The 18,046-nt window shown below is 44.1% G+C and overlaps 1 protein-coding gene across 3 annotated transcripts in view; it reads left to right on the forward strand.

Moving 5' to 3' along the window:
• Positions 1–18,046, forward strand: part of WDFY2 (WD repeat and FYVE domain containing 2) — a 67,775-nt gene that overhangs the window by 40,873 nt on the left and 8,856 nt on the right. For all 3 annotated transcript variants that reach the window (XM_065641109.1, XM_065641122.1, XM_065641116.1), the window contains 4 exons: positions 6,899–6,953; positions 14,236–14,386; positions 16,032–16,144; positions 17,075–17,201. In XM_065641109.1, coding sequence (XP_065497181.1) covers positions 6,899–6,953; positions 14,236–14,386; positions 16,032–16,144; positions 17,075–17,201 — 446 coding nt within the window. The remainder of the gene's footprint in view (positions 1–6,898; positions 6,954–14,235; positions 14,387–16,031; positions 16,145–17,074; positions 17,202–18,046) is intronic.

Consider the following 18,046-nt stretch of genomic DNA (forward strand, 5'->3'; position numbering starts at 1 on the left):
GCCAGAGAATTCCTTGAACTTCTGAAATTCCCTCCTTCCCACTCTCTGAAATACTTGTCATTTGCCAGTCCTACTAGACACTTTTGCTTTCACCATGCCTTTGAGGAGTGTGAAGGTGACTGTAAATAAGGTATTTAAAACTCCAGTTTGCAGATGACACCAAGACAAGTGGAAGTCCTGAACTGCTTGAGGGTAGGAAGGCTCTACAGAGGGATCTGGACTGGCTGGATCATTGGGCTGAGGCCAATTGTATGAGGTTCAACAAGGCCAAGTGCCGGGTCCTGCACTTGGGTCGCAACAACCCCAGGCAGCGCTACAGGCTTGGGGAAGAGTGGCTGGAGAGCTGCTTGGTGGAAAAGGACCCAAAGGTGTTGATTAACAGCTGGCTGAAAATGAGCCATCAGTGTGCCCAGGTGGCCAAGAAGGCCAACAGCATTCTGGCTTGTATCAGAAAAAGTGTGGCCAGCAGGACTGGGCAGTGATCGTCCCCCTGTACTCAGCACTGGTGAGGCCCCACCTTGAATTCTGTATTCAGTTTTGGGTTCCTCACTGCAAGAAAGACATTGAGGTGCTTGAGCGTGTCCAAAGAAGAGCAACGAAGCTGGTGAGGGGCCTGGAGCACAAGTCTGATGAGGAGCAGCTGAGGGAACTGGTGCTGTTCAGCCTGGAGAAAAGGAGGCTCAGGGGAGACCTTATTGCTCTCTACAACTACCTGAAAGGAGGTTGTAGCATAGAGGGTGTTTGTGTCTTCTCCCAAGTAGCTAGTGACAGGATAAGAGGAAATGGATGAGAGGTTTAGATGGGATAATTTCTTTACAGAAGGGGTTATCAAGCATCGGAACAGGCTGCCCAGGGAAGTGGTGTAGTCACCATCCCTGGAGGTATGTAAAAGACGCGTAGACGTGGTGCTTAGGGATGTGGTTTCGTGGTAGACTTAGCAGTGCTAGATTCACAATTGGACTCAATGATCTTGAGGGTCTTTTCCAACCTAAATTCTTCTATGATTCTGTATATTGCCATCTCTAAGGCGGATTCTATTTGTTGCTAAGCTTGGCTTTTCTTTTCCCGGTCTTCTGGATACAAGTACATGGTGGGGGGAAGGGCTTGTCTATGCTGCTTGATTTAGTCCCCTGTAGTTGCAGGCAGTTGTGTGGTAGAGGATTGTGTGGAAAATGTGCTCCACAAACTTCCACAGACAATGAAACGTTTCCTTCTGTAGCAAACCTAAGGCCTGTAAGAGAATCCACAAGTGTAGTGTGTTACAAGAAGTGGTGGAGATGGGAATGGGCGGCAAGCAAGAATAGTCCCATATTCAAGTCCCACCAATACCAGGGTGTTAGAGAAAATCCCCAGGTATTTGAAAGTGTGTTACAACCACTCTCTGGAGGAAAGGATAAATTTTCCTTCTGGGGATGATCAGTTTAACGCAGGAGATTACAAGCAGGGCGTGCTGACCTTAGTGCCCTTACTTTTAACACTGTGGCCCTCAAAGAGAAAGTACAGGCAATGTACTTGAGCAGCTTGAAATATTTGGGAATTAGTCAGCAGTTCCGTGTCAGCACTTCTGGTAAGGCCCAGCACTCTTTTGTACGCTGAGTGCAGGACCAAAAAAATTACTGAAAGTTGTTTTGCATCTTCACTTTGACTATGTAGAAGGAAAGGACTCCTTGCAAGGGCTACAAGCTGATACAATACTCATGAGGGTGCCACATAATCTCAAACTAATCTTTCTGCAGTGCAAGGAAGTGCGGCTTTTACTTGCAGATGTAAATGGGGATAAGAAAGTGGAACTGCCGTTTTTTTCTTTTACATGACATTTTTGTAAATTGTATGGATTTTGGCTATGAGCCTGGAATCTCAGAAATGTGTCTGGTGCATTTTGAGAAGGATGGGCAGCAATACTATTGTCAAAAAAGTTACAGCAAAGCCACCATGAGCTGAGCTTGTATGGCCACCTTTGTGAAACAGGGTGAAAATTTTTGCTTCTACAAAGATGAAGAGATTTTTTCAACCTTTTGTAACTTCTCAATGTGAAGGGTGCACAAACATTTGTGCAGTACAGTAGACCATTCCCTTGAGTGAAAAATTGTCTAATATCTTGCTTGAAGAGCAGTGGTACCTAAAGTAAAAAGAAAAAAAAAAAAAGATGGTTCTGTGGTCTTTTTTTTTTTTTACACTTTGCAACCCTTTTTTTGAGAAGAAGTGGCATTTATGTCTTAGAGGCTGCCTGAGGTCCCTTTTGGAAGCCAAAAGACTTTATCATAGTCTTAAATTCCTTGCTCTGAAGTGGAAAAAAAAATGCTTTAATGGGTTCAAGTCTCTCAAGATACCACAACAAGAATGAAGAGAAGAAAGGTCTATTACTTGCAACAGATAGGAGACTTCCACAGCCAGGATGAGATTCCTCACCTTATTTCAACCATTTGAAAGTTGCTTCCTAGATAAAGTCAATCATTAGGTTATGGAGCCAGTAGAGGAGAATTGAATTGCCTTTGGAGGTAGTCATGTTGCTTGCCCTAGAAACCACCTTAGAATGGCATAAATCTCTCTCCTCATTTCTGGGGAGATTCAAATGAGGGATTTAGTTTTTAGGTAGCTGAACCTGAATTAAATTGATCTTTTTTGCTGACCACGCTTTTGTCTAGATGGAGCTGTTACACACTTCGAGCAGGGCCACAAGGACAACAGGACACCAGAATAACCCCTTCAGAATTCTTCATTGGGGATGGTACTTATTAAGATAGATTCATCTTCCACATCATTTGATCTGCAGATGTCTACAGGTTTGGCCACAAACAGCACTTTGAATACCTGAGACTGAGTAAGGCTCTACCTGCTGCCGTCCACCCTTCCCCTCTGCCACTGTGGGAAGTTTACCATTTTTTCCTTCAAGAAAACTACATGATAGTTTGTCGTTTCCCAGTTTTTGTACTTTTTTATAAAGTAGAAGTGAAAATTAAAAAATACTGCAATCATTTTATAGAGCTTTCTTTGCAACTGACATAGATGTAGGGTCTCACAGTAGATTTAAGAGTCTTCTTTCTCTTCTGTTTCTGAAGTGGGTTTATTGTTCCCTGGAAGACATGGTGCTAGTGCTGTTGGTCACTTGTGTTAAAAGGGCAAAGTCAAACCTTTAAGGAGATCCTCAATGTGGCATGATCTGTCAGAATACAAACTGTAAATTCCCTGGGGTGGGAACTATGTTGCAAATGGGTAACACATAACTGATATATAAAGATTATTAACTCTCAGAAATTGATTCAGTTGCCTAAGCAGAGGTCTCTAGTGCTGTTTGGGGATACATCAGTTGGCATCCACCTGCTCTCTGGAAAGGTGTAGATTTTCCTTAGGCCCTGGGCCCTGTCAGCCAGCCTCATGGCCAAGGACTCTGAAATAGCACAAGGCTGGGTTCTGTTTGCCTTAGCAAGTGTCATTTGAAAAAAGATGCTGATAGTATTTCCAGGGTGAGGATTTACAGAGGTCTTAGGCTCAAGAGAAGTTTATGGTGGGTGTACATGTTTCAGTGTGAGGGAGCTGTGTTCCATGAAGATATAGCTGAGAGTCTTTGTACAACAGTGGCACTAGATGGGACAGTCTTTGCAGATGCTCAAGACTTCTTTCTGTTTTGTGAAGGCTTTCATGGTACGAAGTCACTGTTGTAATAATAAGATTACCTGAAATAGCCAAGACTGATCACTAACATTTTCAGTGTGGCAAAAAAGTAGTAAAGTAGCTCGGAAAAAACCTTCGAAGAGGAAAGTGCAATCTTCCAAAAAAAAAAAAAATTTTTTTAATCCCTGCAAGGAAGGGTTTTGGTCTTGCTATCCTGAACAGTCTGATATATTCCAGCCCCTCCTGTGCAAAAGGGCTCTAACAGGACTCAGAAGTCTTTCTCTGTTCTGTTAACAAGCGCTGGCTGAACAGTGTGGGTGACCCCAGACTTTCCAGCTCATTAAGAAGAGCCAAAAAGCTGCCTAATGAGAAGTGAGCGTCAGCAGCTCTGAGAGGCACAAAACATCTACGTATGAAAGGAAAAAAAAAAAAAAAAACCAACCAAAACCAAAAACATGTTTCTGCTGGTACAACATTAAAGAGATGTAGTCAGTGTTTTTGTAGTGCAGATGACACAATGTATGTGCAACAGGGCATGAATTTCTTGAGCAAGGTGCCCTCTGCTAAAATACCTGTCTGTTGACGCAACTAATACATTTGGCCTTGAGAGGGAAAGGGGAGTGAGTGCAATGGAAGAACGTGATAGTGTAAAAGGGAGCAGGGAGCAAAAGACCTGGAGAAAGATTAGAAAATGTAAAACAAGAAAACGCATTGGCAATTATCAAATGCATTCAAAGGAGAAAATTAGAAGCAAGAAGTCTTCAGGGGTGGAAAAAAAAAATATATATCCAATATTCAGGTTAATTGAACTGTGTTTATTTTGTACTGCGTTTGTTTATCTCTTTGGATGGAGTGGTATATTAGTAGTACATAGCTGTGGTTTGTATTAAAGCATACAGAGCTAATCAATACTTGGGTAAACCTTACAAATTGCCGTTGTGTTTGATTCACTGTATTATAATGGAGAGACTCAAAAACCTTTTCAGTCTTCCACTGAAGCTGTAGTACTGTTCAGATCATGCAACAGAATGGCCACATCAAATTCATTATGGGAAAAAATGTGAAGAAAAATGAGAATGCAAACCACACTCTTCATCGTGACTGAAGTCAGCAGTACCTGTGTTGCAACCACAAGGAAAGCTGGGGTCAGTACCAGGACAACCAAATTGGTGGGAAAGGCAGACACATTCTCCCACTGTGTGTTGCAGCGATTGAAGCTGTTTCCCTTTAGGTAACAACAGCAGAAAATTACCATTCATAGCAAAGGGTCTTGCTTCAGGTGGGCTTTGTACACCGCATTCTATGTGGTGGTTTAGCATTCTTCAGGCAGTGGTTAATGAAAACCACTTCCCTTGCAAGTAGCTAGGTGGGTATAGCAGGTTTTTAACCTTCTGTGGTTTGTAGAGTTAAGGTGACCCTGGTATAGAAATCCAGCTGACTTAATTGATTTGTTACTGCCATTTAAATGACACTCCCCACTGTAGTCCTCTGCTGCCAGGGGAAAGCTGACGGCAGGCGGAACAGATTAGGGAAAGGAAGATGAAGAAGAGCAATTCAAGAGAACATATCTATAACTAACCTATGAGCAGAAACCTAGAAATAGCAAAATATATAGATAGCTGCTTCAACTCACAGTTGTTTTGCAGGAAGCTGGGATATGTAGGTGTTCATAGATGAGTATTGTAGCCTCTCCTCCTTGGTGTCAAGCAGTAGATAAAGTGTGGTAGGGTAATCCTGGTGCTGTAAAGCTGTCCAGATCACGTGCAGTGACCTCACAGAAAATGCATAGTGACTTTTCTTTAAGTTCTGATTTGGAAACTATGGGTAAATACCAGTTTTTCAGTGGTTAGAATGTCTTCTCAGAGTCTTTTGCGCTAAATGTTTAGTTTGTCTCACCTATAGTCTGTAGGCTCCTGAAGACCAGTCCTCTCCACCTGCATGTTGCACAGTGCTTTTGGCAGTGCCTGTACATTAATATTTCACAACTTTGTGCTTTAAAATTTAGCTTATCTTGTGTTTATAATGTTTCTCTCATTCTCACCCTATTTCCAGATTAAATGAGTTAGGTTTTACTTCTTCTGTCCCCAAGGCAGATGAGCTCAGGGAGTTTCTGTGTAGTTTGCTATAAATTATTAATATGACGTGCTTTTACACTCCTGGTTTCTTCTTTGTGTACTCTGAGTACGTGGTGCATATATGTAGATACCCGACAGCAGTTTGAAAGCTAATTCATGCGATGAGGCTGCAGAGCCTACCCTTTGCCTGGGTTTTGTTGGTTTTTGTTGCTGGTGTTTTGTTGTGGCCACTCCATTTCCCTTGCCTTGAGCAACCTCTCCTCTTCAAAACAACCAGCAGGGACATCCAGGTGCTCAGTCAGTTTAACCACACGTGGTTTTTCCAGGAGCCGAGGCTGCCGTGCAGACCCTCAGCTGCTGTTTTCATCATTTCCTTGCGCCAAAGCCATATCGGTGGTTAAACAGCAGGCCCGAGGCAGCAGGGCTGCAGAGCAGTCAGTCCCCATGGCTGTGCCCTTCCCTGGCCGCAGGAGCCAGCCCGGCTGGGTCACACCACGCTTCTCTCCCCAGGCACCCACAGCCACCCTCCATCCCACACAGCTGCTTGTTGGCCGTAATGAAGCAGTAGCAAAGCAGGAAGGTCTGCTTCTGAGATACCAGATTTAATATTAACCAACGGTGGGATAAAATCAAGGGGTCAAAAGTCTGGGTTTCTGTTTGTCTGAAGCACTGAGAAGACCAGAAACCTGAAATGTGTTCCCATTGATTATTCGTTCCTAGTTTGGACTAAGCAACTTCAAAGGGGTTCTTGCATAATTATGTTGAATTTCCTGAGTGTTCAGATGGGGATGTAGTGTGTGTGCACACATGGATACATGTGTGTGCACACATGCAGCTGTGATCACATGCAGGTTTCAGCCCAGGCAGTCCTGAGCAATAGGTGTTTGCTACGTGCCAGATCTCAGCTCTCTCATTTTGTGGCTCACAGCCAGCCATTTCTGTCAGCTCTTTTGACTTCTTTTTTAATAGTTCCTCTTTTACCTCCACCATCCTGTGCAAAAGCACTTGTGATGTTGTTTCTTAGGCAGCTTTAAAAAGTAAAATAATTCAGTTTTTCAGATGGAGGTACTAAAAATTAGCAAAAGTGTAGACAGGGCAGTGGTTGCAAAGGAGGGAGAGCTCACCTTGGTAACAAATTCAAATGAAAACACTCTCAACCACTTTACATGTCTAAGCACTGTTTCTTTTGTTTTTTCTTTCCCCTCACTCAGGAATTCATTTTATCAGAAGATTACAACAAGATGACACTAGTGAAAAGTTATCAGGGTAAGAACCACGATCTGTCTTAATTGGTTTGTATTGTCATTAATTTTTGTTAATGTTCTCTTCAGAGTGTGAATGGAGAGAAGTCTCCTTTACAGTGACTGATTTCTTTTTTTTTTTTTTTAACTAATGTAAATGCTGGTTTTATCAATAGATCAATAATGTGTATTGTTCTGAAATTACAAGACTTCTAAAGAGCTGTTTCATGTTCTGTTTTTCCTTATAAATGTTATTTTGCAATATCATTCAAGACAGCGAACTGTCAAAAATCTGGACCATGTTTGGGGAAGAGAAGTATTAATTTTTCATCTTTATTAATCCACTGTATCTAATGAAACAACTTAGAAAACTAACCCATATTTTAGGGATGAGGCATTTAAGATTGTAGCTTTTGGAGTTAGTCTGGTTATATTTCAATAACTGTCAGCTTCAGTAATCCCAAGATTATCGGTGAATACCTCATAGTAGAAGGTCAAGAAATGCTAATCCATAGCTTTTCTAATTATATATTCTGATATTCACAAATGTGATGTTTTAAGAAACCTGGCTGTTTATCCATGTCAGACCTCTAAAGGACACTGTGCTTGGGATGGGTATTCTTATAAAAGTCACAAATAGATGCAGCAATTTATTCTTATATCTCTTGCTGTTAGACTAAGAGGTGGTATGATATTCTGTGGTATAATATCATTATATACTAAGCATTATGTTTCTTTATAGAAGCCTCTGACATATTGACTTGAGATTTCTTACATACATTTTAAAATATGTATCTACTCATATATTTTGAGTTTTGTACCTTGAAAGGTTGAGAGGATAATTTAAATCTCTAAATGGAGGCTCTGGGCATCACTTCGTAACATTTAGATTTTAAGGTATGAAGAGAATCGTGATTTTGGCAGGGCACAGCTAACATGCATCAGCTTTTGAGCATTTTACTTCAGCTCTTTCCTGAATGCCTGGTTCATTGTAAAATTAAGCTAGAATGCCTGCATTTTTTTCTTAGCTTGTGAAAACTGAAGAAAAATATCCAATGATGATAAAATACATATGTGAATCTTAAAGAAGATTGTTGCAGTCTGATGGTACAAGTCTTTAGTATTGGAAGTTGTGATCGCTCCACAATCACCAAAGGTCTCATATTTAAGGGCTGTTGCACTGAAGAGTCCCAACTGACTGTTCTGTAGCCCCCTTTGTTATTAGCTTATCCATTTGCATGCTTGCATTCAATCATGCAGGCCAATCACAGCCCAGGAAGGATGAGTTGAAGTCTTTTCTTCTGCATATGCTGAACAACACCTGCATGAGACCATGTTTTTTTTCTGAGCCCTTTGGGGAAAAGGCTGAAAGGGGTGGCAGAGTAGCCAGTTGGCTGTGGCAGGCCACCCAAAGCCTGGGGAGCACCCCGCATAAAATTTAAAAAGAAGAAAGGAAAATGAAGGCTGTTCTCATGGCCTTTGGCTGCAGCGTGCCACATGCGCTGCTGCTGCAGAGCATTGGAGGAGGTCTCTGGATAGCATGCTATGGAGAACCTCCATAGTTTGTTCTGTGGGAGAACACCAAGAGTTCAGCTGGCATCCCCCAAATATTGGACAACAGATGACTCTAATGAGGCTCCATTAATATCAACAGAGAGGTGGTACAACTGACCACAGTCCCAGCTGTAGTCTCCTCCTTCTTAGACTGCCTGTCTCACCATGCGAAGGTTTTTGATCAGTTCTGGTCATTTTGTGCCAGGACTCTCAGAGAATGTGTTAGATTTTATGTGGAAACGGTCGACTCACTTTAGGGCAAGAGAAGCAATACTTGTGCCCAGAATAGGCATCATTTCAGTTCTAGCCCAAACCATGGTGATGGCTGACAGCAGACAGTGTCTGCCTTCAGGCACTTAAGCTAGTGCCTGCAACCCTCACCGCCCACTGTGTCCCTCAGGGTCACAGAGCCCCTGCCCTGTTTTCCTCTGTCACTTCCAGAGTCTGGTTTGGTCTTTTCCTTGTTTAAGCTGATGAAAACTGTATTCCCCTAATTTAAAAAACAGTGGCAGCGTGTGAGTGACTGAGTTTTGGGGCTGGAAAGAAAGTGTGATTCCCAGGCTGCTGAGATCCCCGAACTTCATGTGTGTGGGGGGCATGTCTCTATAGTGATCCCCTCTGTGCAAGGGTTAAAGAAGCAGTGAAGCTGATGTTCTGCTTTCTGCACATTGTTGGCCACGTGGGCAAAATTTTTGGAAAAATATGCCCTCAGGTACTATTGGAGATGCTTTTTTTTCTTTTCTTTTTTCTCCCCCCACTGCTGGCTTAGGAAAGACACACCCGCTGTTACTGCTGCAAATGGAAATTATGCCCAGAGAGAGGGAAAGACAGGTCCCAGTTCCTTGCTACAGGAGGGACAAGACTCGGTGAAAGGCCATTTGGATTTGGTAGGAAACTTCCTCTGGGACAGTGGTCAACAGCTGCCATAACACAGCCAAGCAGGACATGGGGACAGAGGGGAGCTTCTGCACAAAGACATGCTCTGCCCAGCTTACCAGCAACACCGCCAACCCACGCTGAGCTACACCCCTCTGGGCTGCTCCTCTGCCCAGACCAGCAGTGACATGGCACTCAGTAGGTTACAACAACCCAGGGGCAATCTCAGCTTGCCTCTGCACCACTGGAAAGTGTCACTCAAAGTCCCAAGGGGCAATTGCAGCGGGCAGGTTTTTGATGGTGCAAGGGAGGAAAGCAAAGCCGATATTCCCCACTGTTTGCAGTGCACTGATGACCTGAGTCTCCTCACTGCTCCACAGCATAGTGCCTCCCACCACCCCCATCCACAGAGGCATCCCTGATTCTCCACTTCTCACCCTATGTGTTAGTAGGGGAGCACAGAACCCGCTCCTACGCTTTTCTGGGCTCGGCTGGACCCGTACTGGAGGTCTGTGGTGCTGGGCAAGTGTGGTGAAAGTGAGATGCTCTGTGAGCTGCTGTCAGTCACAGGCTCCTACAGCTTCATTGGAACGTGCACCAGGAGGTACTTCTGTGCTCCTCATAGTTGTCTTCATCCAGGACACTGGATCAGATCTTCCTGGAGTTGTCACTAGGACCAGAGTCCAACAGCACTGCTGGGACACAGCAAGGTGGGAAGGGCCCTGTGTTCATTCACCATGTTCTCTGGGAGAATATGCAAGGAAGGGCCACTTAGTCCTTTGGGTAGGCATGTGATGCTCCAACAGAGATGAACCTTCCTCACCTGGTCCAGAATGTCTCCCTTCCACAATCCTATCCCTGTAGAAGAGCTTCCTCACATGGCTGTGCCAAGGTATAGGGGTTGGCATAAGCATCTTGGCAAAGCCTTCAGTGAAGGAAAGACATAATTAAAAAGGACCATGGAGTTTTGTTGAGTATGGTGGCCTTCTAGTGGTTCATTTGTTAAAAGCCTTGCTTTTAAAAGTGTTGGGTTTTATTTAAAGTCTTCAAGTAAGGCCTTTATGTTCTTTAAAGATATTTTAGGGGGAGTAAATAATTTTATTTAGTCTACCAAGGAGCTTTAGCTCAGCCATGCTGCCTGATTTTGCCTGTGCTGGCTTTGTTTGTAAATGTTCAGCAATGCTCTTAGAAGTAGCACCTTGCCGAGTGACTGGCTGGCTATTGATCATGTCCCACAAGAAGATATTAGTATAAGTAGCTGAAGGTGCTGTAGTGATTACAGGACACTAATTGCATCTTGAAAGGCCATGAATATGCCTGCCAAATGCTCTGTTAGTGACAGAGGATGACAGCACAAGCATAGGCTGCGCTTTGGTCTTGGCAGGGATCTGTGGCCAGGTCTGGTGCCGTATGGCGGCTGAGCACTGGCAGTGGAGGTGGCATGCCATGCTCTGCGGAGGTTTTGCTGCAATGCTGTGTCTGGAGTTGTGAAAACTTCCCTTTTGAGAAAGGGATCAAGACACAGAGATTGGGGATGTGACACACTGGTAGTCGGGACTCCAAGGTGGGTCATGAGGCATTTGCCTCCTGCAGGCACTAACTCCTTCCCTTGCATGAGGAGGGGTGGTGCAGGCGTTTGAGCGGTTCTGTTTGGGATGCTCTGGACATGTTGACAAAGCCCTTCCCTCCCCTCAGCAGCCTCAGTTCCAGCCCCTCACAGGCTGGTCCTGCTGCGTGGCTGTTGCTGCTTTCCGCTCTGCGCAGCCTTCTCCACCCTGCTCCTTGCAACTGCAACTTCTTGCCAGGGGACTCTTCTGTTTGGATGATATGACAGCTCCTGCTGCAATACATGTACTGGTTTTGCTGAACAGGATTTGTAGTCTTGCTTCTGTAGCCTGCCAGTTTCAGGGGTGTCCCCCAGCCTCCTTGCTTTCAGGCCAGCTCATGCCGTGCCCTTACTTCTGCTTTCCCCTTTGCACAGCCTCTTCTCTTATGCTTTTCTTGCGCATGCTAGGCTTTGCTTTCTTACTACTAACTTCTACCTCTCTTTTGGTGTTTGCTGCTGCTTTTCCCTGTTGCAGCTCTCCATTTCACCCAGCACAACTTCTTGCCCTGCACTGTGCATGGCCACGCACTGCCTGTGCTTCTCAGACCTTCACCTTCACACACAGCACAGACCCTCCTTTCCCCTGCACTCTGGCTGCTTGTGTCTCAGTGTGCACCTCCTGGCTGCAGCTGCTTTTCTCTAGGCAGAGCCCTCCCATCCTCCCTCCAGCCTGCTCTTTGCGTGGTGCTCACTGCTGCTGTCTCACAGCTCCATCTTCCCTCGCACACGGTCTCTCTTCTCATGCTGTCTTACACAGATCTCCTCTTGCCTGGTGCTTGCTGTGGCTTTTTCTGTACTGTGACCACATTCACCTTCCATCGCTGCTTCTCCATCCTGCTGTTGTTGCAGTGAGCAGCTTTGGAAGTGTTTGCTCCACTTTTGTTCTGCACACAAATGGTGATCAAACCTTCTGTGGCTGAAGGACCAGGTTTTTGTTTGCTGCTTCACAACCCTGAACCTGTGTTAATCCTAGGGCCCAGACTTCTTCCTTGCTCTACTATCAACTTCCAGCCTTCTGACATTTTCCTTCTTTAAGACTTACATGGGTAAAATTGCCTCTAAATGACAAGTGACACTCTCTGTTTGCACTTGTCCTTTCTTTCCTCCCTTACCTAGATGGTGTGCACTGTGCTCTTTCACTTAGTTCAGGTATTTCTGCCATCAGCATGTGTGTGGTGGCACCAGATAATAAGTGCAGCACATGCAGGTGGGCAAGAGAATGCTGAATTGAAAGCCCTTCTTGGGCAGGGAGGATAAGCAAAGCTATCATGCACCCCCCTTCTACCTCTTGGCACGTACACATTTCTTTAATGTCTACTCCTTTCTTGCCAGAGAGCTGCTTCACCATCCAAGGGCAGGCAAAAGGTATAAGCCCTGCCTTTTAGAAGAAGTTTTAGGAGGAGATTTAGGAGATTTGGGTCATGCCTGATCTAGTTGAAGATGTCCCTGCTCCTTGCAGGACAATTGTACTAGATGACTTTTAAAGGTCACCTCCAACCCAAACTATTCTATGCCAGCTATCCCCATGGCCAGTTCAGACCATGGGAAGCCGACATGAGCAGCAGCAGTTGCCATGTGCTGAGAAAACATTCCTGGGCAGGCCTTGGACACCCTGATCTCAGCCGGCTTTGCACGTCCTGTGGAAGTACATTGGTCTGTCTTCAGCACTGCTGGTGTACACAAGCCCCTGGGACATGTATAGGAGCTTATGAGGTGCTTGCAGCAGGATGCATCCCCCATCGTGGCCCTCTCTGCAGTGCACCACTCCACCAGCTAGTGCAGGTGCTCCCAGGGAGACCGGCAGTTAGGTAAAGACAAGCTTTAGTCACCCATGGGGCTACTGGATTTCTTCCCAGAGAAGAAATCTGGAGGGTGAAGAGAAGAGAGGATCTGTTTAAAAGAGCTCAGGTGACTCCTGGGTAGTCCCCATCCCTCTGTCCTTATTACAGACCTGGAGTTTAAAAATGTATGGAAACAAGAGCCAAAGTCCAAGCTCTTCTATGGGCAAGGGTGAAAGCATCTGGGCACAGTTCAAGCCTGATGCTGTAAACTAGTCCAGCTGCCAGTCACAGTTATGGAAATTTGCATCAATGCATCTATTGACTATTCTCCTCGGGGAATCTGGGTGTAAAAGGCAGCATGGATCAGGGGCAGATGTTGGCCTGTGCAAGTCTCCTGTTCTTTGCTACAGCTGCTTTCTCCTCATAGTGTTTGAACACAGCTCTCATCTGTGATGTATATTTGTATAGGGCAGACAGCAATCTTCCCATGCTGTTCTGAAGGAATTTATCTGCATTTCAAACAGAGGTTTCAGGGTGGTTTTTAAACTTCCAAAGATATTTAATCTTTCCAATGTGTCAGCTTTTACACAAACAAATACAAGCAGCCTGCTTTGTGTGACACGTGTTGCCTGGTCTCTGAACAGTAATAAACCAGTAGGGCTGTGGATTGAAGAGTATGGCATTCGCCACCAAATTACAGCTGGGAATAATTCTGCATGTCTTTCCAGCCACTTGTTTTATTAAAAAAATCATCTCAATCAGCACTTCATGACCAAGCCCACTGGTCATTCATACAAAACAAAATGCCTATAGAAGCCTGAGTTCTCTTGCTATAATGAAAAGCTCTTGATGGCTTTATTTAGGTTGCAGTAGAGATTTATTCCTTCAGCTGTTTTATTCATCTTGCCTAGCTGTGATCTTTTTAGTTTTTATTTATTTTATTTTTATTTTTTCTAATTTCCTTTTTAGCTGGTTTACATGCAATGCTAAAACTTCCCTTTGGCGCAGGGTTGTGCCTGTTCTGGGCATCGTTCTGCTGGGGTACCACAATCCACCACCCAGATCCACCAGACCTCATGGCAGGAGGAGCAGCAGCATAGGCATCTGCACTGCTGTCATAAAACCAACTCAAAAGATGTTTAAGTAGAGCCCCGAGTGTTTTGCACAATGGCAGCTTTGTTAGTGATGATACAATGATGGAAGGAAGACTTGTGCTACTGTAGAAGATAAATGGCTGCAATAGGCATGGAAGGAATTAAGTCTTGCTTCTGCTCTTTCTCATGCAAGCGCTGAACATGCAGAGCAGGGACTTCACAACTTGCATGGTAGCTTGTGTCAACGGGATTATTAAATACCAGCTTCTTCTGTAGGAAGGGGGCAATGGGTGAGTAGGGAGTGGAGGAGCTGCGTGCAGTTGGTATTTGCAGTGGTCTTCTGCATCCATGTTCTTCTCCACAGTGCAATTGTATGTCTCTCTGCTTAATTTTCAGCTCATCAAAGCAGGGTCATGATGGTTCTGTTTGTCCTGGAGATGGAGTGGCTGCTGAGCACTGGACAAGACAAGCACTTCACGTGGCACTGTTCGGAGAGCGGCCAGCGGCTGGGGGGTTACCACACCAGCGCCGGGGCCTGCGGCCTGCAGTATCCTCTGCTGAGCTCTGGGTTTTGCTTCTGCTCTTTGGCACTTAATGAGCCTTTTTTGGTGTATTTTTCTATTTGTCCTCCAAATTTTGTGCCCTGTGTAGGTACAGTGCTTTGTGAGAGAAACAGTGATTTAAAGCCAATTTTAAAAACTGTCTGTTCTCCTTGCTTTGTCTCCTTAACGCATGGTGGCATATTTAGGTCTAAGCATTTTTGAGCAGAACAAAGGGCAATCTGCAACCTATTGTGGTCTGCTTTTGTAATAAATATGGACAGGGCCTTCATTTAAACATGCAGCACATGCTTTTTTCTAAGAATTAACGGTAGCAAAGTAGGTCAGTGATCAGGTCAGCATGCCTGTGTGTATGCATGGTAAAAATTAAATTACTTTAATATAAAATAATGAGTGCTTGTCCTTCACTCTGGAACAACCCACTATATATTGGGAATTTGGGCTAACTAACAAGTAAATGGCTCCAGAAATGGCACTCAAGTGGCTTATTCACCTAGAGCTGCCGCAGCTGCCTGACAATAAAAGAAATATTAATTTAGCTTTATTGCAAATGAAAAGGGAAGTGGAAAAGTATGAGCTCTTAGGCTGAAACCAAGGGTTAGCATAAACAGACTTTTTAGTGCCCTGTAGCATATGTGGTATAGACGATGGGTGTTTTGTTAGTTCATAGGAAGTGACCCAGAATTACTGCCTGAACATGGTCTTGCTTTATATTGTCTGGTCATTCAGCCAATTTAAAAAGCATTAAGACTAAACTTATATTTTAATGAAGTGATAAATAATTTTGAAAGTGTGATGCAGTAATTCGACCTGTATTTCCTAAACCTCTCTAGAGAACAGACCATTTTGAGTCATTTAAAATTTTGGAGGACACTTTAATTTGGGTCATCAGATCATACTGTTGAAGGGCAGGGGAATGGAGAATCACTGACAAATATTGCACAAATCTTGGCAGAACCAGGAATGTGGGGGGTTTTTTCCCCAATGTTCTGTGTGCATAAAATCAGTGCTAAGCGGTTGTTCCTTAAATATCCAATATGGACTCTGAATGTGGAATTAAACTGGATGAAGAGGTCAGAATCTGTCCAGATAGGTGGTTCCAGTAGGTGGCTGAATGGGTCCAGATTTCATTCAGTTTAGAATATGCTGAGTGATGCACCTGACGTAGCTGACACTTCCCCAAATACAACGTAAATGAATACCCTTTCATTGTATTTGTAAACTTAACTATAATGGAGAAACAGAAAACTAGTAATAGTTATTTTATACAATTTGGGAAGGGAAAGAGAGAATGGACACCATCCAACTCTAGCATCTAAGTTAGAGAGCCTGAGGAGATGACTCCTCTGTTCATGGTGAAGGGCTACTTCAAAGGCATTTCATAACATAAACACAAATTGCGTCCTCTGGAATAGTATCATTTTTTCTCACTTTTTGTTTTACTCAAGGAGGCTGCATTTTTAATATGAAGAGGTATAAGCTTGATGCCTAAAAGTACACTCTGAATACCTCCTTGAGACTGGAGCACTATGCACGAGGTTGCAGTACACTCATGCTAAAAGAATTAACAAGTCATGAAAGGAATGCAAAGCTTGTATAAGCAATATATTTTCCTCAGCATTTATCCATCAGATTTGATGTGGAAACCCGGCACGTGTTTGTTGGTGATCATTCAGGGCAAGTGACCATACTCAAGCTAGAGCAAGAGTCCTGTAGCCTTGTGACGACATTTAAGGGACACACAGGTAAGGCCTCGGGGAGGAAACCCAGTTTGGTTCTTCATCTGTGCTCAGTGTCATGGCGATTTGACTCTCCTGTGAAACACTAGGATGGCTTGTGTCAGTGTGTAGCATGGAAGGGAGATGGACCTCAAACTGTCACTACAGCTCAGGGAAGTTTATTCTTTATGGGTAAAACCAAGAGTGATCAGACTTCTGATCAGAAAACTTCTGTAGCAGAAAACACCACGACCAGTAGCTGCTAATTAAAACAGAGCGAGAGTAGAATGAGTTGTGGTAACTCTGGGGGAAAAAGGATCCTCCTCAAGGAAAGAGCCATATTGGTAGACACTTTTGCCCAAGTGGAATAGGCACATCTTGGAGGCGCTAACTCCTTGTTTCACTGCTGGGACTTGTGCCTTGTCACGCTTTAAAAACAGTAATCCTGGGATGTGATCCTGCCATTTAACAGAAGAAATGGTGGTCATTTCTGAGCTCTTTCTGTAGCCCTCCTCTCTGATTGAATGCTAGTAGCTCAGTCATGAGGTAGCACAATGTAGTTCAATCCTCGTGCTAGTATACGGTGAAGACACCCGTAATATTGCACACTTGCTTCTCTTTTTTAATAAAATCTATCTCCTGGAAATGATGGAGATGAAAAGCTGTGTAGTCACACCATGACCATCCTTCTACTTTACTGCTCAGTGGATTCACTCATGAGAGTGGCAGGAGGGCTCTCTGCCTGCAGAAGAGCACGATGGGGCTTCAGTAGATTTTCTAGGCTGTCAGTTTTCAGCTGGCAAGCACAGTGGCTGTGTGGCCCTTGCTAAAGAGACCTGTGTTTTAATAATTCTTCTTATTTTTTGTTGTATCTTTATATATATATATATATTTAGCTACATTCCTATCTTCCACTTTCTGTAATGAAATTACTGTTGTGTGCATGTGCTATTTCAGGTGGTGTCACTGCTCTCTGTTGGGACCCAATACAGCGAGTTTTATTCTCAGGCAGTTCTGATCATTCCATTATAATGTGGGATATTGGAGGAAGAAAAGGAACAGCCATCGAGCTGCAAGGACATAAGTACGTTCAAAGCCCTTCCTCCTGCTTTTATGGGAGAAAACCTAAAGCCAGAAGCCACATTTGGAAACAAACATCCCAAAGGTTACAGTCTTCACATGCCTCAAGCTTGTATGTGTGACTCCCTGTGGTCTATATACAACTGGAATAAGTTGATTAGAGTAAGTCTTTCAGTGTTGGACCCACAGGCTGGTTTGAGAGTCTGCAAATGGTGGTGAAGGAAAGCACAATATCTGTAGTCCTGAATGTGTCATGCCAGAGCCTGCCCCTTTGTTGGAAAGAGGAAGGTCCTAAAATGAGAACAGCTGCAGGGAAATTCTCGCTTTTTAGGTGTTAAGGTCTTTCCTTCCCCTAGAGGGAGCATCAGGCTTGGACAATTAGTCCCTTTTTACTCCATGCTAACTTTTTCCATACCACTTTACTTACAGCCTGAATTCTAAATAATGTGCTTTACCCATAGGGACCTTCACCATCTCTTCAAATGCAAAGAGGCTTCATCTTTGCATGTACAGACCTCACATTTGTGTAGCATAGTAAAAGTCTTCGAAGAAGAGTAAGCCTGTGCTGGGTATTGAGTAGAGATCAGAAAGCAATGACCTGGCAATGCAACAGGTTTGTTTCAGTGTGTTGGGAGTGCATACATATGGGGCTTGCACACCGTGCTGAGGTCTGGAAAGGCTAAATCCCACAGTGGTTTTGGTCTAAAAGTTTCTTATATATTCATACATTTCTTTTGAGTAATCCTGCACTCTGCTGAACAATTTGGATGCTGCTGGGATTTCAGAGCACTGCAGAGCTCTTGCTGAAATTCCCAGATTACCCTCGTACCCTAACAGTGGTTCTTGCTA

Source organism: Caloenas nicobarica, chromosome 1, assembly GCF_036013445.1.
Source record: "Caloenas nicobarica isolate bCalNic1 chromosome 1, bCalNic1.hap1, whole genome shotgun sequence".
Classification (NCBI taxonomy): Eukaryota; Metazoa; Chordata; class Aves; order Columbiformes; family Columbidae; genus Caloenas; species Caloenas nicobarica.